At 36.4% G+C, this 18,361-nt stretch overlaps 1 protein-coding gene across 2 annotated transcripts; it reads right to left on the bottom strand.

Moving 5' to 3' along the window:
- Positions 1–6,688: 6,688 nt before the first annotated feature.
- Positions 6,689–17,283, bottom strand: LOC105058381 (uncharacterized). 2 transcript variants are annotated; one of them, XM_010941299.4, is made up of 7 exons: positions 16,961–17,283; positions 14,644–16,069; positions 13,982–14,037; positions 13,574–13,807; positions 12,075–12,366; positions 7,907–8,103; positions 6,689–7,702 (listed from the first exon to the last, which is right to left on the bottom strand). In XM_010941299.4, the coding sequence occupies exons 1-7, from the start codon at positions 16,984–16,986 to the stop codon at positions 7,549–7,551; spliced, it is 2,385 nt and encodes a 794-aa protein (XP_010939601.1). In that variant the 5' UTR covers positions 16,987–17,283; the 3' UTR covers positions 6,689–7,548. The 2 variants fall into 2 exon arrangements, with proteins under 2 accessions (XP_010939601.1, XP_010939602.1); XM_010941300.4 differs by having other exon boundaries at positions 14,644–16,108; positions 16,961–17,282.
- Between the last annotated feature and the right edge of the window lie 1,078 nt (positions 17,284–18,361).

Raw genomic sequence — 18,361 nt, 5'->3', positions numbered from 1 at the left:
ATATATATCGGATTTGAGCTCTCAGTCTAACTATGTTTAATAGATCCTACCAACGAGATTATGCATTGATGTTCAATGAATCCTCCAAATAAGAGTTATGCATTGATGTTTGGTGGATTTTGTCAATATGGGTTATGTATTGTTGTTCAGTCGATCCTATCAATAGAGGTTATGCATTGATTCAGTGGATTTTATCAATGAGATTTTTGCATTAGCATGCATGCTGAATATTATTGGGCTCTAGCACTGCCACAATGTATGAATATGATTATAGTCAAAAATTATTGAGTTATATATAATTTGTCTCGAATTAGATTTATGATTATATATATATATACATATTTGAAAGAATTTGATTTACATAAATTAGTATAGAATATGCTCTTATATTATTCATGACATTTATTTTTGAATATCATATCTTATGATAATATCTGAAATATCTAATTCAGATATTCATTATTTATTGGGCTATCGATCTCATTACCGCTCCTTTATTTTTAGATTTAGATTTTTAATTATGAATGTGAGTATTACTCGATGAGATTAGAGATGAGTTTGGTACTATCATTATCATTGGACTTAGATCTATTATTGTCATTTTTAAATTTTTAGTAGAGATTTATTTCATGTAAGACTTTTTAATTTAGTTATCCGTTGAATTGGTTAATTAATTGAAATTCGGCTTTTAGTTATTTAAATTAATTTCACTATAATGTATTGATATCGTGTTTAAAATATTTTATATATCTATAGAGAGAGTTTTCTATAAGTATGTGGTGGTTGTCGTGGATCAGTGGTGGGACACACACAATGCACTAAATTTTTTAATATTTTTATTAAAAGTTTTCTGATTCCTCGTGTCAAGTGTATCATGGGTATATCAATATTTTGATACATGCTCTGCATGCAATTGATTCAGGACGAATGATCTATAAAATGCTCATGGTCCAACAACCAGGGAAATGTATGCAATTAGAATTTTTTTTTTTTTTTTGGTTTGTTTGTTTGCGATAAGAGTTTTCTTCTTTGTTTTCTTAAAGTGATCAGCCTTTTACACTTACAACAGGGTGTTCGGGAGATAAAGGATAAAAGGAAAATTTCTTTCCATATCCAAAGTATCTTGTTATGCTCAAAGTTCCAAGTTTTCATCAAGGAAGCTATCAGGCATAGAAAGAAATTGAATTCCAGCACTAGGGGAAAAAACTCCAAATAATCGTTCTCTAACAAGTCAAAAGGAGCCATTCAATGCTTCGTCACATCATTATATTGGACATAAACCAACCACCAATTAAATCAAAATGATAAGCACTATCACTGCAGTTCATTCCTCGGATCACTGGCCCATCGCCAATTCTCCTTGGGACCACTCAGAACAATTCATGACACCAAGCCTCTTCGATGTACCTTTCTTCTTATCCACCCCTTCTTTCCAAATTCTTCTTCTACCTTCATCTTTTCCCCACACGGTTTCTTCATGATGTAAACTAACGTTCCCCGAACTGGGCAATTAATTTGGCCTATATCAAACTGAGTCAATATTTCTACCCTCCACCCCCCGAAAGAAAAAAAAAAAAAAAAATCATGACATAGACTTTGGCAAAGTGATCTCTGTGGTTTCCATGACTTGGAATTTGAAAGTCTAAAATACACTTCTCCTTGTGCTGCTGCTTTTCTTCGGATGAAATGAGGTTTAGGAATTTATAGGGCTAACTTGTGGTTGGATTGGTGGCCAAGGAAAAATGGAGTAATAATTAGTGTACAAGATCAGGATGGTGTCATGCATGCTAGCATATGATTTTTTTTTTTTTTTGTCTTTTTCAAAACATTTTCAGGTGCCAGCGAGCTACCTCAGGAGAATGATCTCACTACTTAGTCAGAGAGCTTTGGTACTTCTTGAGGAAATTAAGGACTTCAACAACACATTGCTCATGCACTCCAATAGTTCCACATCAATAATCAATTGTTTTATGCCTAATTTTTCCTCTAGTATCGATTATTTTAGGTACAAGATGTCTAAAATTTAGAAACTCGTCCGGCAGTGTTGGCCATATATGGTCCAAAGAACCAAGAAATTATTTATATTGGAGCCATATTGTGAGGAGAGGGAAATAGAATAGACACAGATGGACTCATTGGCTTATTTTGCACTTCCAAGTGACAAGAGAACCGAAATGCTTGAGACTAGGTACAGCTTGACTTCACCAATTTCATCTTACAATTAGCTGATTTGGTACTAGAATCAACAGTTATTGAGTTTGCATCTATAGAAACTTCTTGTAATTTTTTACTCTCAGAATGGTAAGAAAATATAATTCTCTCTCATATATCTCCATGAGGAATGGAATCAACCTCTATCACACATATAAACATGGTATCAAGCCACTTGGAGGTCTGTCTGTATATCCAAGGTTCCAAATGAACTTCTGAGTAATAACATATCATTGTAAACGGCTATTAAGATTTTGTTTAGTGACCAAATTATATAAGGAAGGCTTTTTCTTTTTCAATTCAGGAAGCCTTGTTAGGCAAGATAACAAGTGGTGTAAATTAATGTAATCTAGCTAGTTTGGATACTCTAGGCTGTAATAACCCAACTTTGTTTAGAGTAGGATTTAGATCTCAAGCTGGCTCATTTAGTATGCAAGTTTGGATGCATATTCTTGATCAAATGTACTAGACCACACTAAAATTAATTTGTTCTGGTGAAAATTGCGCTTCTGGACTTGTCTATTCATGTCCAAAGTTTGGGAGACCCATCCATGTATACTCTGTCATGACACATGCCAGAAGAGTTACCAACACCTTATATTGCTACAACAGCTTGAATACATATTTTAATGAATATGGGTGGTTTTTTCCTCTCCATCTCTTATAAAGAATTTATAAAGAGGAACTATTACAAAATAAAGAAACCTTATAAACTATACATATGAAACAATTAGTACAATTTCCCTCCAAAAAAAGAAACAACCACTGCAAAACACAAAGGATTCATCATAAGGTCCTAACCAACCAACTTTCAATATATAGGTTGGCTTCCATTCATAAAGATTGTTACAAATATTCACTGCGCTTCGGATCTTCTCAGTGGACCACTGCAACATCTCCAGCATTCCGAGCGTGCTCGAAACTAGCTGTTGACACAGAACCATTGGGATGGACCTTCTTTATTAATCCAAAGAAACCTCTGCTGGGCTTCTTCTCTTTAGACCCCTTTCCTCCCATCTCTTCTTCCATTTTCTTCATCTTCTCCTTGTTGAGCTTCCTCATCACATAGGCTTCGGCGAGGTCTCCTCCCATAATGGATGCCATAACTTTTGTGAATATAGAGACAGGTACACACTTCTTCTCCTCCTCCTCCTTCCTTTTCCTCTTGTTCTCTTCTTCAACCACTACTAATTCCTCCTCCTCCTCCTCTAACTAAGAGCTCGGTGATGTGTTGGCCACGAGAGATGGATATTTATAGAGCTTGGGAATGGCTTGGCGGCCAAGGCAAAATGGAGTATTGGAAACGTGTTTTTGGATTGGTTGTTGGTGGTGGGCACTTTACGTGATTTGAATGGTGTCATGCATGACGACATATGGTTCGAGGTTTTGTTCCGGTCAAGGTTGGCTCCTAACAGAAGAGTCCACGTAGCGATACAAAGCGTGGATGGTGCAACGCTGACATTGGAAGCTTGTCTTTGGAATTTTTATTTTATTCAAAAAAAATTGACTGGTGTAGTCTTGGCTAGCAAGTTTCCTGGACATTAATTCTTTCTTTTTGATCGCTTGGATTGTTTATGCTTTTCATTGAAGTGAAGCTGTCTCTTGCTGGATTTTAAAATATTAGCGCTACTTTGTCATGGAGGACGCTGTGCCAGTACCAAGACTTGTGGATGGATATGTATGAAATCTAGGGTCTTATGATCTTGACCAATGTTGACTCACATTGGTGCATGGCTTGAATAAATATAGATGCAAAGGAAAAAAAAAATTCTTTCTTTTTCTTTATTCTTTATCCTCTTTCCATTGAAAACAACAAATTCAAAAAGAGAAAAAGAATATTAATTATAATCAAAATCCCGTGCTACAATGGATACTTGTGAAGTAGTTAGACTGCAGAAGAGCACGCTTTTTAACAGGGAAAGTTTATCGATGGTGCTAAAAGCTAGTCCTACTTGATTGTTAAAATGGTTTCCTGTTAAATATAATTCCTTAGCCAATGTTATGGAAATGAGATCCATTTCAACCTGGCCTAGCAAGCTATAGGAAAAAAAATCAAAGACTTAAATTAAAAAGCTTGTTTAGATGAGAAATGTAACCATGCTAGATTTAAATCTAACTCAATCAATTTGCGCTCTTATTCCCTCCTCCCCCCACACCTCACCCCCCCCAAAAAAAAAAAAAAAAAAAAGAAACCTGTCCGGTCTCACTAAAGACCAACACAAAGAGGAGAATATCTACAAAATATAGTATATTTTTTATAAGTATGCATATCTTGATCTTTTCAAATTTCTTTTTACGGATGTTCTCTCCTAATGCGATTTTTTGGAGAGAAAGATTAGATATAGCCTAATAAGTTTCATTAAATAAATGAAGTACACGAAGGAAGAAAAAAACACTAGTAAGGACCTAATAGTTCTACCAAAAAAAAAGAAAAGAAAAAAAGAAAAACCCTAATAGGTTAGACTCTAAATCATATTGCAAACATTAGCTCTCTAGTTATGTGATAAAATGAGATATTGAGGGGAAAGAATTTGTATCACCATATATGGCAACTAAAAAGAGGCTTGGTACAGAATTTCGTATGAAATGGACAGCCAAGCCCCCCCAGAGTGGAAGAAGGTTTCTATTTGAATCCTGGGAATGTTTCACCCAAGTTTTTGAGCTGGATAATTCCACCAGCTCTCTCTTTCCCCTTATCTAGAATCAATAATTTCTTAAGTTTCACACCAAAAAGCATGGTGTTGACTGTGGTGGCTTCAATGCATGATACGGCAGTAACTCGTGTCAACTTATGAGTTGCCATGCAACAAAGTCACTAAACTTAGATGTTTCTCGGTTATTGAAAGATCTTAGATTTAAATCTAAATGATAGCAAATAACCACTATATTCTCAAACGTTATCATGAAATAGTCACCAAGGTAGTATTGACCATGCATAGAGGTTTCTATACAAGCACTCCGTCATTTGCGATTTTTGAGGCAATTCATACCTCTCAATTCATACAAGGTCTGGGACGATATCAACGCTTCTTAATGTGAACTTCCAATTTTTGAGTCCTATATGACTCTGACGCGTCTCCACTGTGAACTACAGATAGAATAGAAGACACTAGATATTTCCTCTTCCCTAATTAGCTCTGTTAATTGTAATATGCAATTTAATTGCTTGTTTTTTTCCTTATCAAAAAAAAAAAAAGCAATTAAATTGCATATTACAATTAACATAGCTAATAAACACTCGACACGCCTGACTTTTTTCTTTTATAGCAGAAGACATTATACCTTACTTCCTAGCCTCCAACAGTTCTGCTCCACCTTCTTCTCCAGTGGAAACCGACGCTGGAGAGACACTTGGATGAACCTTCTTCTTCGATCCCTTCTCTTTCTTTGCCACCCTCCCTTCTCCTTGTTCCTCCATCTTCTCCTTGCTTCCTGCTCTTAGAATATTGATGCGGGCAATGCTGAATCCAAGAGGAACCATGTCTTGGAATTCTTTGAGGCTTGAAGGGAATATGAGATGTGTCACCAAAAGAAGGGACTAAGAGATGGAGGTCATGCCATCACTTCGCCGCGAAGGAAAGTGGGCCAACTGTTGCACTAAGTCCAGGCAATGCTCCCACTAGTAGTGCTGCATGCCGATCACTAAGGTTATTTTATTCAGCCACCTAAGCTTGCACTTCCACTTTTTAACTTGGCTTTGAGAGAGAGATACTGCAACCATAGGGCTGTATCCAATCCATTCTAAGTACTCATTAGGTCACGACAAGTTGGATATATTACGCTTTGTGATTTTTTTTCCCAAAAAAAAAGGCTCTGTAATGTAAGAACCTTTTTTTTTTTTTTTTTTTTTTATGCACTTGGGATGATTTCTATAGATTAGTGAATGATTGAGATGGTAGTTTTGGCTTTTTTTCCGAAGACTTTTCTTTAAAGCATATATTTAAGATTGTAAAGTTAGATCCTAAGGCTTCTTTTTCTAAAAAGATAAAATAAAATAGAGCAGAGCTACATGCACCCTGGAAATAATGTATCATGGTGCAAGTATTGAAAACAAAGAAGATTATTGTCTTCTACAAAACGTTGGAGAGAGCATCATCACTTCACCCAATCCACGGACTTATAAGAAAAATCTTGTTCCCTCGAAGCTCATAGATCAAAGAGCCACTGTTCTTTTGAATTCATAGGACAAAACCAAGAAGAAACCTCTTTTTATAGCACTTTATTCCAACCACATAAGGACAATAGCAAGCTCAAGCTCAGATACATTTAACAGACAGTGGAGAGAGACGGAGCTCTGTTATAGGCTCGTCAAAATGATAGGTAAGCAAAACTCCAATACCAGGGTGCAAATTGGTGTGCTCAACTCTACTTCCTTCACCAAAACACCTGGAACTGGTACCAAACATTAACTGAAGCATTTTTTTTAAAAGCAATACAAGAAATCTCACCCATTCGAACGAATAGATTTACTCATAGATAACAAAAAGAATGTGACTGATGATTAACTACCATGTAGAATCTTATAAACAAACATTTCATACAAGCGAATTACACCACCTTCCTTTAAGCAACCACTCCTTAGTCAAGGTGGGGCACGCATTAACTACCCAACTTGTCATTTTTCACTTTTGGTGCAGTACTTGGATGAACTTGCTTAACCATTCGAAGTATACCCCACCTAGATTTCTTCTCCTTGGAACCGCTGTCTCCTTCTCTTCTTTTTTTTATCTTCTCTTTATGCAGCTTCTTGAGGACACATATTTCAGCTACATCGACACCCATGGGAGCCATAACCAGCAAGAATTAATATGGAGATTTCAGAGACTTCCCCTTCTTTTCTTCCTCCTTTTACCTGGCAAGACTCTGTTGTCGTGTTGAATCCATGAAGACAAGGATTTATAAGAGCTGAAACTTTGGAAGGTGGATTGGCCGCCAAGGAAACTTAGTTTGGAATGGTCAAAATATGCTTATATTAATATGCCATAGGATGCTCGATGTGGATTTAATTGTCCTTCTGAATTATTTATGCGAACAACATTTTTCAGCAGTTCAAATTTGGAGGATTTGACAAGGTCAAGGCAGCGTCAGATGGCTGGAGAATGAAGCTAGCCTGACCTGGGAACCAATGCCACCAAGACTTACTACTTCGGCTTAATTTGTCCAGGCTCGGACATTAACAGTAACCCTTGTCCAATATAAAATTATGGAACCAAAATTTAGTTCAATCACAGCTTTTAGATATAATCTTGGACTCAGATGGGGGCCAGTTTCTACGACCCCCCATTGTGCAAGTTCAACAATGTCTGGTGCATATAATTACATAATTTTAGTGTATAACTAACAGTTTAGACCCCAGTCATAAGGCTGATATGTCACCTTCAACTGAGAGTTTGCCAGCAACTCTAACAGCTCCTCTGACTTTGCTGGCTCCAGGTAGTTTGCTGCATGCTTCAATACTTCTACCTCATTCTTCCCAAAATCCCCTTTATACCTATGAAGTTATATGACAAAGTTTCAGCATGTTTTACATTAAATTACAAGAGAAGCAGTTATCAAGGCTATGATTTTATCATCAGTAATGGTTCAAAAATAGCAAAACTGATCATACCATTAAAAATTACATAGAATTCGAGTTTGTACCACTTTATCGGCTTAGACACAAGAAAGGTTTTTCTGGTTCTCAAGAAAATCTTACCACTGCAAGATCTTGCTTACAGAAGCAATCTTTGCTTCAGCATCGATAATTAACCCTCCATTCCTCAGAAAACCACGTGCAGCCTCCATCAGTTCTTTGTCAATATTTCCTGGCGAGTAGCACCTAAGTGCAGGCCCAGATCTAGTGCCACATACCAGGGCAAAGTGAACCAGTGGTTCTGGATATGGGAGAGCCACCTGATCAATAAAGAACCAAGGAGTGGTAAAGTTAAATGAAAGCCCCAAAATGACTAGTTTAAGTGACAATTGCAGTCTTGGACTTGGTTAATAATAAACTAAGAATATTATGGAATTAAAATATCACAAAATTCCCATTTAATAGTGACATTGATTTTGTTTCAAAAAAAACAGTGGTGTCTAACAGGTTCTCTGAATTACATTTAAAAAAAAAAATCTCTGAATGTGATGGAATAAGAAGTTGACATAACGGTGGCAATCTACATTTTATATGTCACAAGACTAGCATATGCGTGTATGCATGTTCATGTGTGTGTGTGTGTGTGTGTGTGCGCGAGCCTGTGGATGAGAGTCTTTACACTGCCAAAGACTCTTGGTGAATTGCTTAATCATCAGATCCAATTTCACATGCTAAAAACCTGCCTGATAAGATATCGGTTTCCATTAGTCAGACAGTCCCCATAACTTTTTTCCTTTGACTACGAGAAACAAAGAACAGTTCGTACCAGATTCCTTTTGAAGTCAATCTCTCTGTTGCTGATAGCAAGTCTAGCATCCTAAATGTTATGGGATCAATTCTTCTTGCATTGAATACTTAGAAGGTTGAAGCTTTTTGTGTAATATACAAAATGGTAATGGTGCCTCCATTTCAGCCAGCATTAAACTACTGAACTCTTCATACATTTAGACCCCTTAATTTAGTTCCACTTTTCTCTCTTGATAATTAAAATGCTTTATGCATAGTATATAGATGTTAGCTTTGAAAGCCACATATGCACACATTTATTCATGTGTAACTGAAGTTTGCATTATAGAATTTAGATTTTGTAGCTAGATGCATTTGTTAGCATGATTAGTCCTACTTACATAATGTGACTTCTCATTGGCCCAAGATAATGGCACATTCACCTTCCTTCAAGTTGTTAGACACTAAGGTTTTAATTCTTCAGCAAAAGCTTTAGAAACATATCATAAGAGGTCCCACATGTATCGAAATGAATCGCAATAACATCCTCTTCATTGCCACGAACATCTGATGAGATATGTCTTACTATTATTGGCAAGTAACAAATATGTTGCTGATGATCAAAAAGGCCAACAAAATCAATCCAGACAACAGGGTTTTGAATCTCATCTGAATCTAAGCTCCCTGACCAATGTTCTTCTCTCTATATATATTAGGAGTCCTTCATGCAGAAAATCTATATTTTTGTTTTCAATGTGCAGAAAGAGAAACTAAATTTCAGTTTACCTGAAAAACAATGACAGCAAACTGAATCTAATTCCAGAAATGCAATCTAGTTCAAAGACTCTACTTGACTTCCAATGGACAGATACCAAGGACTTAAGTAGCTTAATGAGCTGCTGAAATTACAAAAAAATAAAAATTATATCTAATATTCATAAAAAATTTTTGCTCTTTCAATCAAAACTCAGACTTCAAAAGAAGGAAAATAACTTCAATAGAGGAGCCAGTTCAGCCTCCCGTTTAGATTCTATCTTAACAGGAAACATACAAGTAGAGAAATCTTGTGCTCACCAACATCATTATTTAACAAGGAAGAAAAACTCTTACCCTTGTTAATACTAAAAACTCTGCTAACAAAGAGAAGAAAGGCCTAGGCTTCTGTAGACTAAGCTTCGACTCTTGTACTCAGCTGACCCTGCCATTAAGCATTCTTAAACCTTCCAACCCAAGTTCTTTCAATCCTTAAAGGCCAAAAATTAAAAAGTGAATCCAAGTTATAAGAGGGTTGATCTCATATAGTTTGCTACTTGTGGGAAATCCTAAAGTAACCAGCCCTTCTGCATGGGGCCAATCTAAACACCACTCATCCGGATGCAATTTGGGGCCTTTGTGATGAACTAAACACAAGATTGAAAAGTTAAACCTGTAACTTGAAACTAAGTTTGATGATTTCAATTGATAAATATTATAAAGCTTATAATCAACTTGTTGTAAGGAAACCGAAAGTGGTCAGCTCTCTTCTTCTGTGTGGGGCTAGTCTAAAGATACTAATCTAGCTACAGTTTGAGAATTTCTTAATGAAAAGAACATGATTGTAAATTTCAAACTGTAACCTGAATTTAGTCTGATGATTACAACTCCTCAAACACATGATCTCTAATAACTGTTATATACAATCAAACAATCAATGTTATGATGTCTCAACAACTGTTATGTTTTGACATATGCAAATCACATAACCATTTTTTATATATAAGCTCAGCTTAAGGCATTCTCCAAGCATAAAATACCCTTAAGTACATTGGGGGCTTGCAGGGCTCTTCATATAAAAATTAAAAAAAAAAAAAAAACAAATTAATTAATATGTCAAAATATAGTATAACCTACACATATTCTTTATTTATGTCTGTGTTTACACATTTTATCCTGTCATGATCGTCCATGGTCATGGAGAGGTTGATGATAAAGTTGGGTTCTTTATCTTGCCTCTGATGTGAGGACTTCAATTCACTGAGTGATTAAAATGAAAAGTAACAGAACTACAAAAGAGAAACTAGATTAAAAGCAAGGAACCAATCATTCAGTCTGATCATACAACGTTGATAGAACTAATACATATTATTAGAAAACCAACAAAATCTAGAGTAGGTCCACCCTCTATTTTAGACGTGAAACATAATCTTATGATGAAAAGCCAAGAGAACCTATTCAGTATAGAAACCATTGTGGTTGTTATTGAGATTAAAAGTCTCCAAATGAAGCTTCCTTTCTCCCTTTTATCATGCAAGAGGAAGTTATTTCCAACAATAACTTCGCTTGGGTGGTGGTTGCAGAAAGTTCTCTCCATGAATAACTCCTCGCCCTTAATACTCCCTTAGGTAGCTATCTCCGACAATAAACTAGCCGTATATGGCATCTTGTTTGTGTGACAAATGGCCAATCATTGTCCCTTCAAGTCTCATGCATCAGCAAATTAACTTGATCTTGTTCGATATAAAATTATTGACCACTTATTACTGTTGATCGATGATGGACTAATTTTGGGTATAAATGATACGATGACACACTATGAGGCAACAAGCCCATCAATGGAGGCCTGTCTTTTTAAGTTGTAACCATATGGGATAGGTCATACCATAGTAACATGCAAGGTATGACATTGCGAAGCTCAAGAGTGTATCATTTTTGTCCGCAACTTTTACGCATAAAAGGAGATGCTTAAGAATGTCCATATTATTCTCTCTAAATAGTAAAAGAAAAACTTTAATTGTATTATTTCTTGTTTCTTCGATCTCTTAAAAAAGAAGGATAAAAAAACAAATTAACCAGACCTTGCATGAATTGAGAGGTATGAATTGCCATCAAGTATCCCAATAGAATTTAGCTTCACCTTGTTTCTTCGAGAATCCACCAGTGCCCAAGAGTAGTGGAGTATGAGCACTAAAATGTGAAACTACAACTCTTGTGCATGTCACAAATTAATGAAAGACACTGCTAGCTGGCAGGGTGTTGAGATGCAATAGATTATTTTGCATCAATCCAATTGTATTCATTCTTTTGTTGAACCTCTAAACCATGGTAATATAATATATACATGTTTTATAAGAGGTAGAAGTGAGCCATCCAACTAATTGTGGAACTCATTCTTATTTTATAAAGCCAACCTCATATTGATGGGATAAGGTTTGTTAGTTAAGGTACAATTATTTTATAATGTTCTCACTAGATATACATGTAATTCTTCATTTCTCTATTGATCAAGGTGAAATTTTCAACATAACTTCTATCCTTGCTCTCTGTGCGTGTGCACAATCATTTGCATGCACGCATGCCTATCAGCATAAATTTGGAACAGAATATCTATGTTGTTTTTTCCATATCTCGAAGGTTTAAATTAACACAAAGAAAGAAAAGGACAAGTTTTTTTGGAAGTTGAGGGTAGTCACATATTTTTTGTTTAAAAAAGATAGATAGAGGGAGAGAGAATATTGTTGTTGTTCACCTTAAAGCGTTTGTCTCTTGGACCAAATGGCTTGATGAGATTGTATGGCGGCCGTTGATTTCCCCGTAAGATTCCATTGTAGATAGCTGACAGCGAATAGGTGCATCCACCAACAACATACTTAAAATCACCAAGAAACTTTCTCCTCTCCAAAGCTCCAGTAGGATAACCCCATGTCAATATTGCATGAATGGCCATCATGTTATAAAGGTTTATGAAGAAAGCAAGCTTTTCTTCCCGTGATAAGCCATCCAACTCCACTCTTTGAAGTTCCTCTATTATCCTTAAGTACCTATAGACCATGCAACAAAAAGATTAATGAGCACACTATCAATTATGTCAAGCTCCAGCTTAACTAATAATAAAACCCTGAACTCATTGAAATAACTGAAATCTGAATGATTTTTCAATGTACTTACAGATAACAAGAGAAGCAAAAGGAAAAAAAAAATACTGAAATGAAATAGAGAAAACTAAGAGCTTATTTGGCATCACTTTTATTTGTTGTTTTCTATTTTTAAAAATAAAATCATAAAAACCAAGAACAATATATAGCAGTTATTATTTTTATTTTCTATTTTAAAAATGAAAGTAAGAAATCTTTACTTTCAATATTTTCAAAAATAAGAAATCCATCTTTTTGACCACCGCTACCTACACAATCTCCACCACTACCACCACAATCATCGCCTTTGCTGCCACCGCTGCCACCACCATTATTCCCACTAACATCAACATCTTCACCATACCTCCGCTGCCATCTGCACCACTTCCACCATATCCCTAACGCCCCCATCACCACTACTACTGCTATATCACTGTTGTCATCATCATTACCTCCCCCATAAAGCCCTCAAACCCACCACCACCATCGCCACTGCCTCCACCACAGCACTACCACCATCATCATCCCTTTCACCATATCAACGGTACCCTTGCCAAATACCATCGTCATGACCTTTGCCATATTGACAATAGCCACGGCCAATAATATCACTGAGGCCTTTACCACCTCGAATGCTACTACCATCACCGTGTTTGTATTCTTAAAATGATTGACTATACCAAACATATTTATATTTTAAAAATTAGAAAAGATTTTAAAAAATAGAGAAGATGGAAACAAAATTCCTATTTCTTAGTTTATAAAAATAGAAAATAATAAAAATGATGTCAAATGGCATCTAAATTTTTTTCCTTGCATCAAATGCAATTAAAGATACAGCATTTTTCATGCAAGCCACTAAAAAAATAAAACATGTATACCATCAGCTTTCAAGGATGCTAGTCTAAACACAATCTAAAGTTCAATTATGCAAACTAGCCAAATCAATAAATGTACAAGTCATTCATTGTCCATAAGTAGTAGGAACAATTTCACCAAAATATGAAATACCAACATAGTTCTAACAATAAGAGGAGGAAAATCTATTTATCTTACATTTCAAGGTTGACAATCTCTAAAAGCACAAAGGTTCCAGTTTATGACTGCAACTAACCTTTTGAACTCTTCAGAACCATAAAGGCTTCCGTAGTCAACATGTTGGCCATCTTCAGATACATATGCTTCAAAAATTGCATATGACAGAAACCTTAACCTTGACGCTATTTCAGTAAGAGGCTTAGGTTTTACATCAATTGTACCCCTAGGGATGTTGTAGCATTGAGTGATGACTACGGGATCATGCTCCAAGAATCGGTACAAATGGTTTCCATCTTCAAATATATTCTCACTGCAATGGTGATATTATGTAACATATGAACCCTTTTTTTTAAAAAAAAAAAAAGATATAAATATACGTTACCTTCATTCACAGAAAGATCAAACAGTGTTCCATCGAGTATTCAACAATATGGTATAGGACAAATATGGGCATTGTTATGCAATATGATTTTAGAATACTTACTCCATAACATGCCGGAAAAAGTTTAGCTTGACAAGCTTTCTTGCAAATTCCACTGCCTGCATTTAAAAGGAAAAAGGAACAAAGAAGATGATAAATTTACTAATATGAAAGTACCATACTAGCATATCCCAATTTTCTCAAAGTCAATGATAACTGGAAATTGACAATTCTTTAAAACAAATCTGGCAGTAGAAGTAGAAAATTCATTAAACTCCAAGAATGCTACATGATCTTTTGGAAATAGGATAAGCTGCTAAGATCTCAGGAAAAAGAAAAACTTAGTTCATGATGTATATTGCATACCATAAGAAAGAGACTTTTTTGGCACTGTTGTTATTCCTTCACTGGAAAAGCATGCTATGGCACATTTTATTGCAGAAAATATGCACCAGTGATGCTATAAATGCTATATTGCATATAGCAGTGTATATCATAATTGAATTAGTAAGATATTCTTTTCATACTAGCATGCTGTGTATGGTTCCCAATCATAATTTCATGAGCAGCAAATATCACTTTGGTTTTCAAAGCAAAATAAATTAAAAAGAATGCAACAGAAAGGTGATCGACATCTAGTTCCTGAAATGACCAGTTAACCATGTCTCTGTATTGTCTCTTCATTCAGCAGAACGAAACAATAGAATGAATATTAAATGACTAACCTCTTCTCTCTCCAAGTACTGATCCTCTGACAAGAAATCCACAGCCTCAGATCCAAGAAAGCAATCGCTAAACCTTCGCATCTTATAGAATCTATCCCTAGGAATAATTGATTCTCTCATCTTTCTAGCTATAGGGGCCAACTCATCAATCTTCCCACTACCAGACTCATCATCTTCACCGGGCAATGGTGGCAAAGGAGCGGCAGGTGAGGGTTCTTCAGCGAAAAGATTATTAATCTTCTCATCAAGCTTCCCAGACTCATCCATGGCCCTCAATTCACTCAGCCCCCCAATGAGAAAATCATTAAAGAACACCCGAGGAACAGCTGAAGATCCCACATTTTTCTCCAGCTCCATCTTCCTGCTAGGGAAGATATCAATATTGATTTCAACATATTTGAGCCTCTTCTGATGCATGAATAACCTCACCATTTTGCAATCCTGACATCCCAACCTTGTGTATACTATAATTCTTCCCTTCACAACCTGTTCTTCAACTGAGCTTTCAACTTGGACATTCTCTACCTGTTCAGGCTTACTTTGAATATCTGATTCACGTCCAATCTTGATATAGTTTAGAGGATTCCATGTAGATTGTTCCCCAGCCTTCTGTGAGACCTCTTTTAGTTTGGGATCTGAGCTAGAATGCTCTTCCTCACCATTGCCCTTCTTCTCATCCCCATCAGGAAGCCCATCTTCATCCTTTCTGCCAGAAAGACGGCGAAGAACAGTTGAAACTGCAACTACTCCCTTCTCCTTAACAAAGTTTTTCAGTGCAACAGCTTTTTCAGGCCAGGCACGTCCCTGTTCTTCGGAATCAAGTTCCAAAGGCTGACCCAATGGACTCCTGGTTGCTTCCAGTTCAGGAGCCTCTGTTCCATCGAAAACAGGATCTGCTTCCTTTTCCTCAGCAAGAACTTCCTCTGTGCTTTGGTTTGGTTCTTTTGAATCCTCAGACTCCAAATTCCTATTTTCATGCACTTCCAATTTCAAGCCTTCAGATTGATTTTCACTTTCATGCACCTGCAGCTTCAAGTCTTCAACTTGATTTTCACTTTCATGCACCTGCTGTTTCGAAACTTCACCTTGATTTTCACTTTCAAGCACCTGCTGTTTCCATACTCCATCTTGTTCTTCACCTACATGCACCTGCTGTCTCGAGACTTCAGCTTGATTTTCAGTTTCATGCACTTGCTGTTTGGAGCCTTCACCATACCTTTCTTGGTGAGCCTTTGGAGATTCCTCATTAGCATTTAAAGATTTTACTTCACTTGACAATCCCCCATCACCTTTACCTAGAGGATCAAGGGCGTCGTCTGAGGAATTATCTGAAACCAATGCACTAGCCAAATTCTTCTCATCTTTATTTCCACTTTCCATTGTAGCAAAGGACATGCAAGAATAAACTCTGTTCCAAATAATGGCCCTTCAAAATTTGATTATTGTCATTATTCAAAGGAGAAGCCTGTAATAACACACAAGTTTGTACACTAATTTATCATACATAGACAGGAAGGAGAAAGAACAGAAATAATCTAAACTGATAGTCTGATACTATGAACAATACAGTCCCGAGAATGAAGTCCTGGGCAAAGAGTCATGAAATTTTACAAGCATAACTCTCTAACACTAATACATAATTGACTCTGAAACACATAACATCATGGAACTAAAGTTCCTCAAAATGTAATTTTCTTGGTATTACTTCAGCTAGTAATTCCCAAGCAAATGAATCAAATTCAACAAAGATTCAAAGAAAAAGAAATTAAAAAAGGTCAAACAATCATTACAAAGACAAAGCACCCTTCTGATTCATACTTTCCACGGTCGCATGTAAGCATGAACATATCGAAATTCATCATTCAGTCAATGATATAAATAAGGGAAATCAAAAGAAAGTTTCTTTTCCTAAAAAGTACGCAGAATGAATCCATGGATCCATGCAGCCAGATATACAACTTCTAAAACAAAAATTTTGTTTTCGCTTAGTCCAGTTGAACAATGACAATCATCAAAACAGTGTAGCCCAACCAAAGATGCTAAAAAAAGATAAAACAGATCTCTTAGAACCCTGAACCGCTGAGGCCACATTATTTTTTTTATTTTTAATCAAAAGCTTCCAGATTGAGATTAAAAAAAAAAAAAAAGCAAACAACTAGAATCTTGCATGGATTAACTTCCACAAGACTCATAGGAAGAGATAACATCAAGTCTAAAACCCTAACCAAATGCAGCAAAACGCATGAGAATAGAAACAAACAAATATCCAGTATGTCGCTACCCAGATCGGAATTGGAGATCAAAACACGAAGCTGACCTGCAAACGAAGCCTCGAGATAGCATCAAAAGGGTACCCTTTAGGGCATTTGGACCAAGATCTCAAGAAAACAAGGACAAAAACCCCGAAAAAATGGGGAAAAAATCGGCGAGGTCGAGCGGTGGAATTGCAATGACCATGGACCTAAAGAGGAATTGCAATGACTGTGGATCTAAAGAAGAGAAGAGCAAGTGGAAATCTACGTAGAATGATTACAAGAGGAGGAGATCGGGTGAAAGATTAGGCAGAAGACGATCGAAGAAGAGGAGAACAGCTTCGAAGACGGGTCCGAAAGCGGGAAAGGCGGGCGACAAACGCGTGGCCCACGGACCCAAACCTTTTATTTAATTTCATTTATTGTCGGGTTACTTCCCCATCTCTATGGGATGCACGTTAGGATTCCAGATTCGTGTTTGTAAGCACGGGTAATAAAGCACCGCGTGGGAGTTGCCAGGCGCCGTGTATTGGGAGAGATTTTTCTGCAGGGAAGCGGAGGAGATCACGTTTCCATTCGGAGATCCAGCCCCCTGGAAACCTTCGGAGAAGTCCCCGAGATGACGGTGCATGGGAGTGGCCTTCAAAGTCTGCATTTAGGGAATAAGTAAACGCCGTCATTTATTTATTGATATTAATGGACTTGAAGATGTACTATATTTAAGAAGAGGGAACACAGAATCTAATAAAATTTGGAAGGATGTATCATCTAATAGGAAGCTAGTAGGCATGTTGTAGGTATCTTCAAGTTTGGTCTGGCATGGTCCTGCTTGATTTGTACCCGACTCATTGTGGTTTTATGTTGGAATTCAGATTTCAATTTGGTGTATGCGGTCATTTATATCCCACATCTAAGTTGAGCAACAGTTTATTGTGTTATGCTTGCTTCTCAATGTTTTTAAAGACTAATCATGCACCTATCTTAGTGGACAATTAATTTTGAGATAAATAGAAGGCATCGCCCGTCGATCTCGCTTGAGATAGAAAATGAAAAAAAAAAAAAAAAAAGCAATGAATATCTTGATACGGCAGCCTAACATGTCACAATGGTTGAGAAGTCCGTCAATAATTTAGAAATAAAATTTATTATTATTATTATTTAATGTTTAGCGGACTCATTACAAAGAATTGAAAGTTGGCCTAGATATTGCATCAACCATTATTTTAAGATATGACAGCGTAGAATTGGTTTATATGTCAAGAATGTGTGTATATGCAAGTTTGTGTACAAGTTGTCATTTTGGTGGAGTTCTTGGTCAAGATTGGAAAATCATGCCCAATTGACTCTGTGGTAATTGGCTATCAAATTTCATCATGTAATGTTCATACCTAACCAATATATAGACTCATGCATAACCCTGAGAGTAAGTGGGCCATACCCTACCAAGATTTAAATCTATGCCTTTT

This window comes from Elaeis guineensis, chromosome 15 (genome assembly GCF_000442705.2).
Source record: "Elaeis guineensis isolate ETL-2024a chromosome 15, EG11, whole genome shotgun sequence".
NCBI classification, from domain to species: domain Eukaryota; kingdom Viridiplantae; phylum Streptophyta; class Magnoliopsida; order Arecales; family Arecaceae; genus Elaeis; species Elaeis guineensis.
The sequence above is the reverse complement of the archived record's forward strand: the minus strand, read 5'-3'. Positions and strand labels throughout refer to the sequence as shown.

Coding starts and splice junctions, on each gene's coding strand:
- LOC105058381 (XM_010941299.4), bottom strand. CDS start 16,986: ATGCTATCTCGAGGCTTCGTTTGCAG. Junction 12,367..13,573: donor GGTTCTGAAGAGTTCAAAAG/GTTAGTTGCAGT, acceptor CATGGTCTATAG/GTACTTAAGGATAATAGAGG. Junction 8,104..12,074: donor CAAGAGACAAACGCTTTAAG/GTGAACAACAAC, acceptor TTTATTGATCAG/GTGGCTCTCCCATATCCAGA.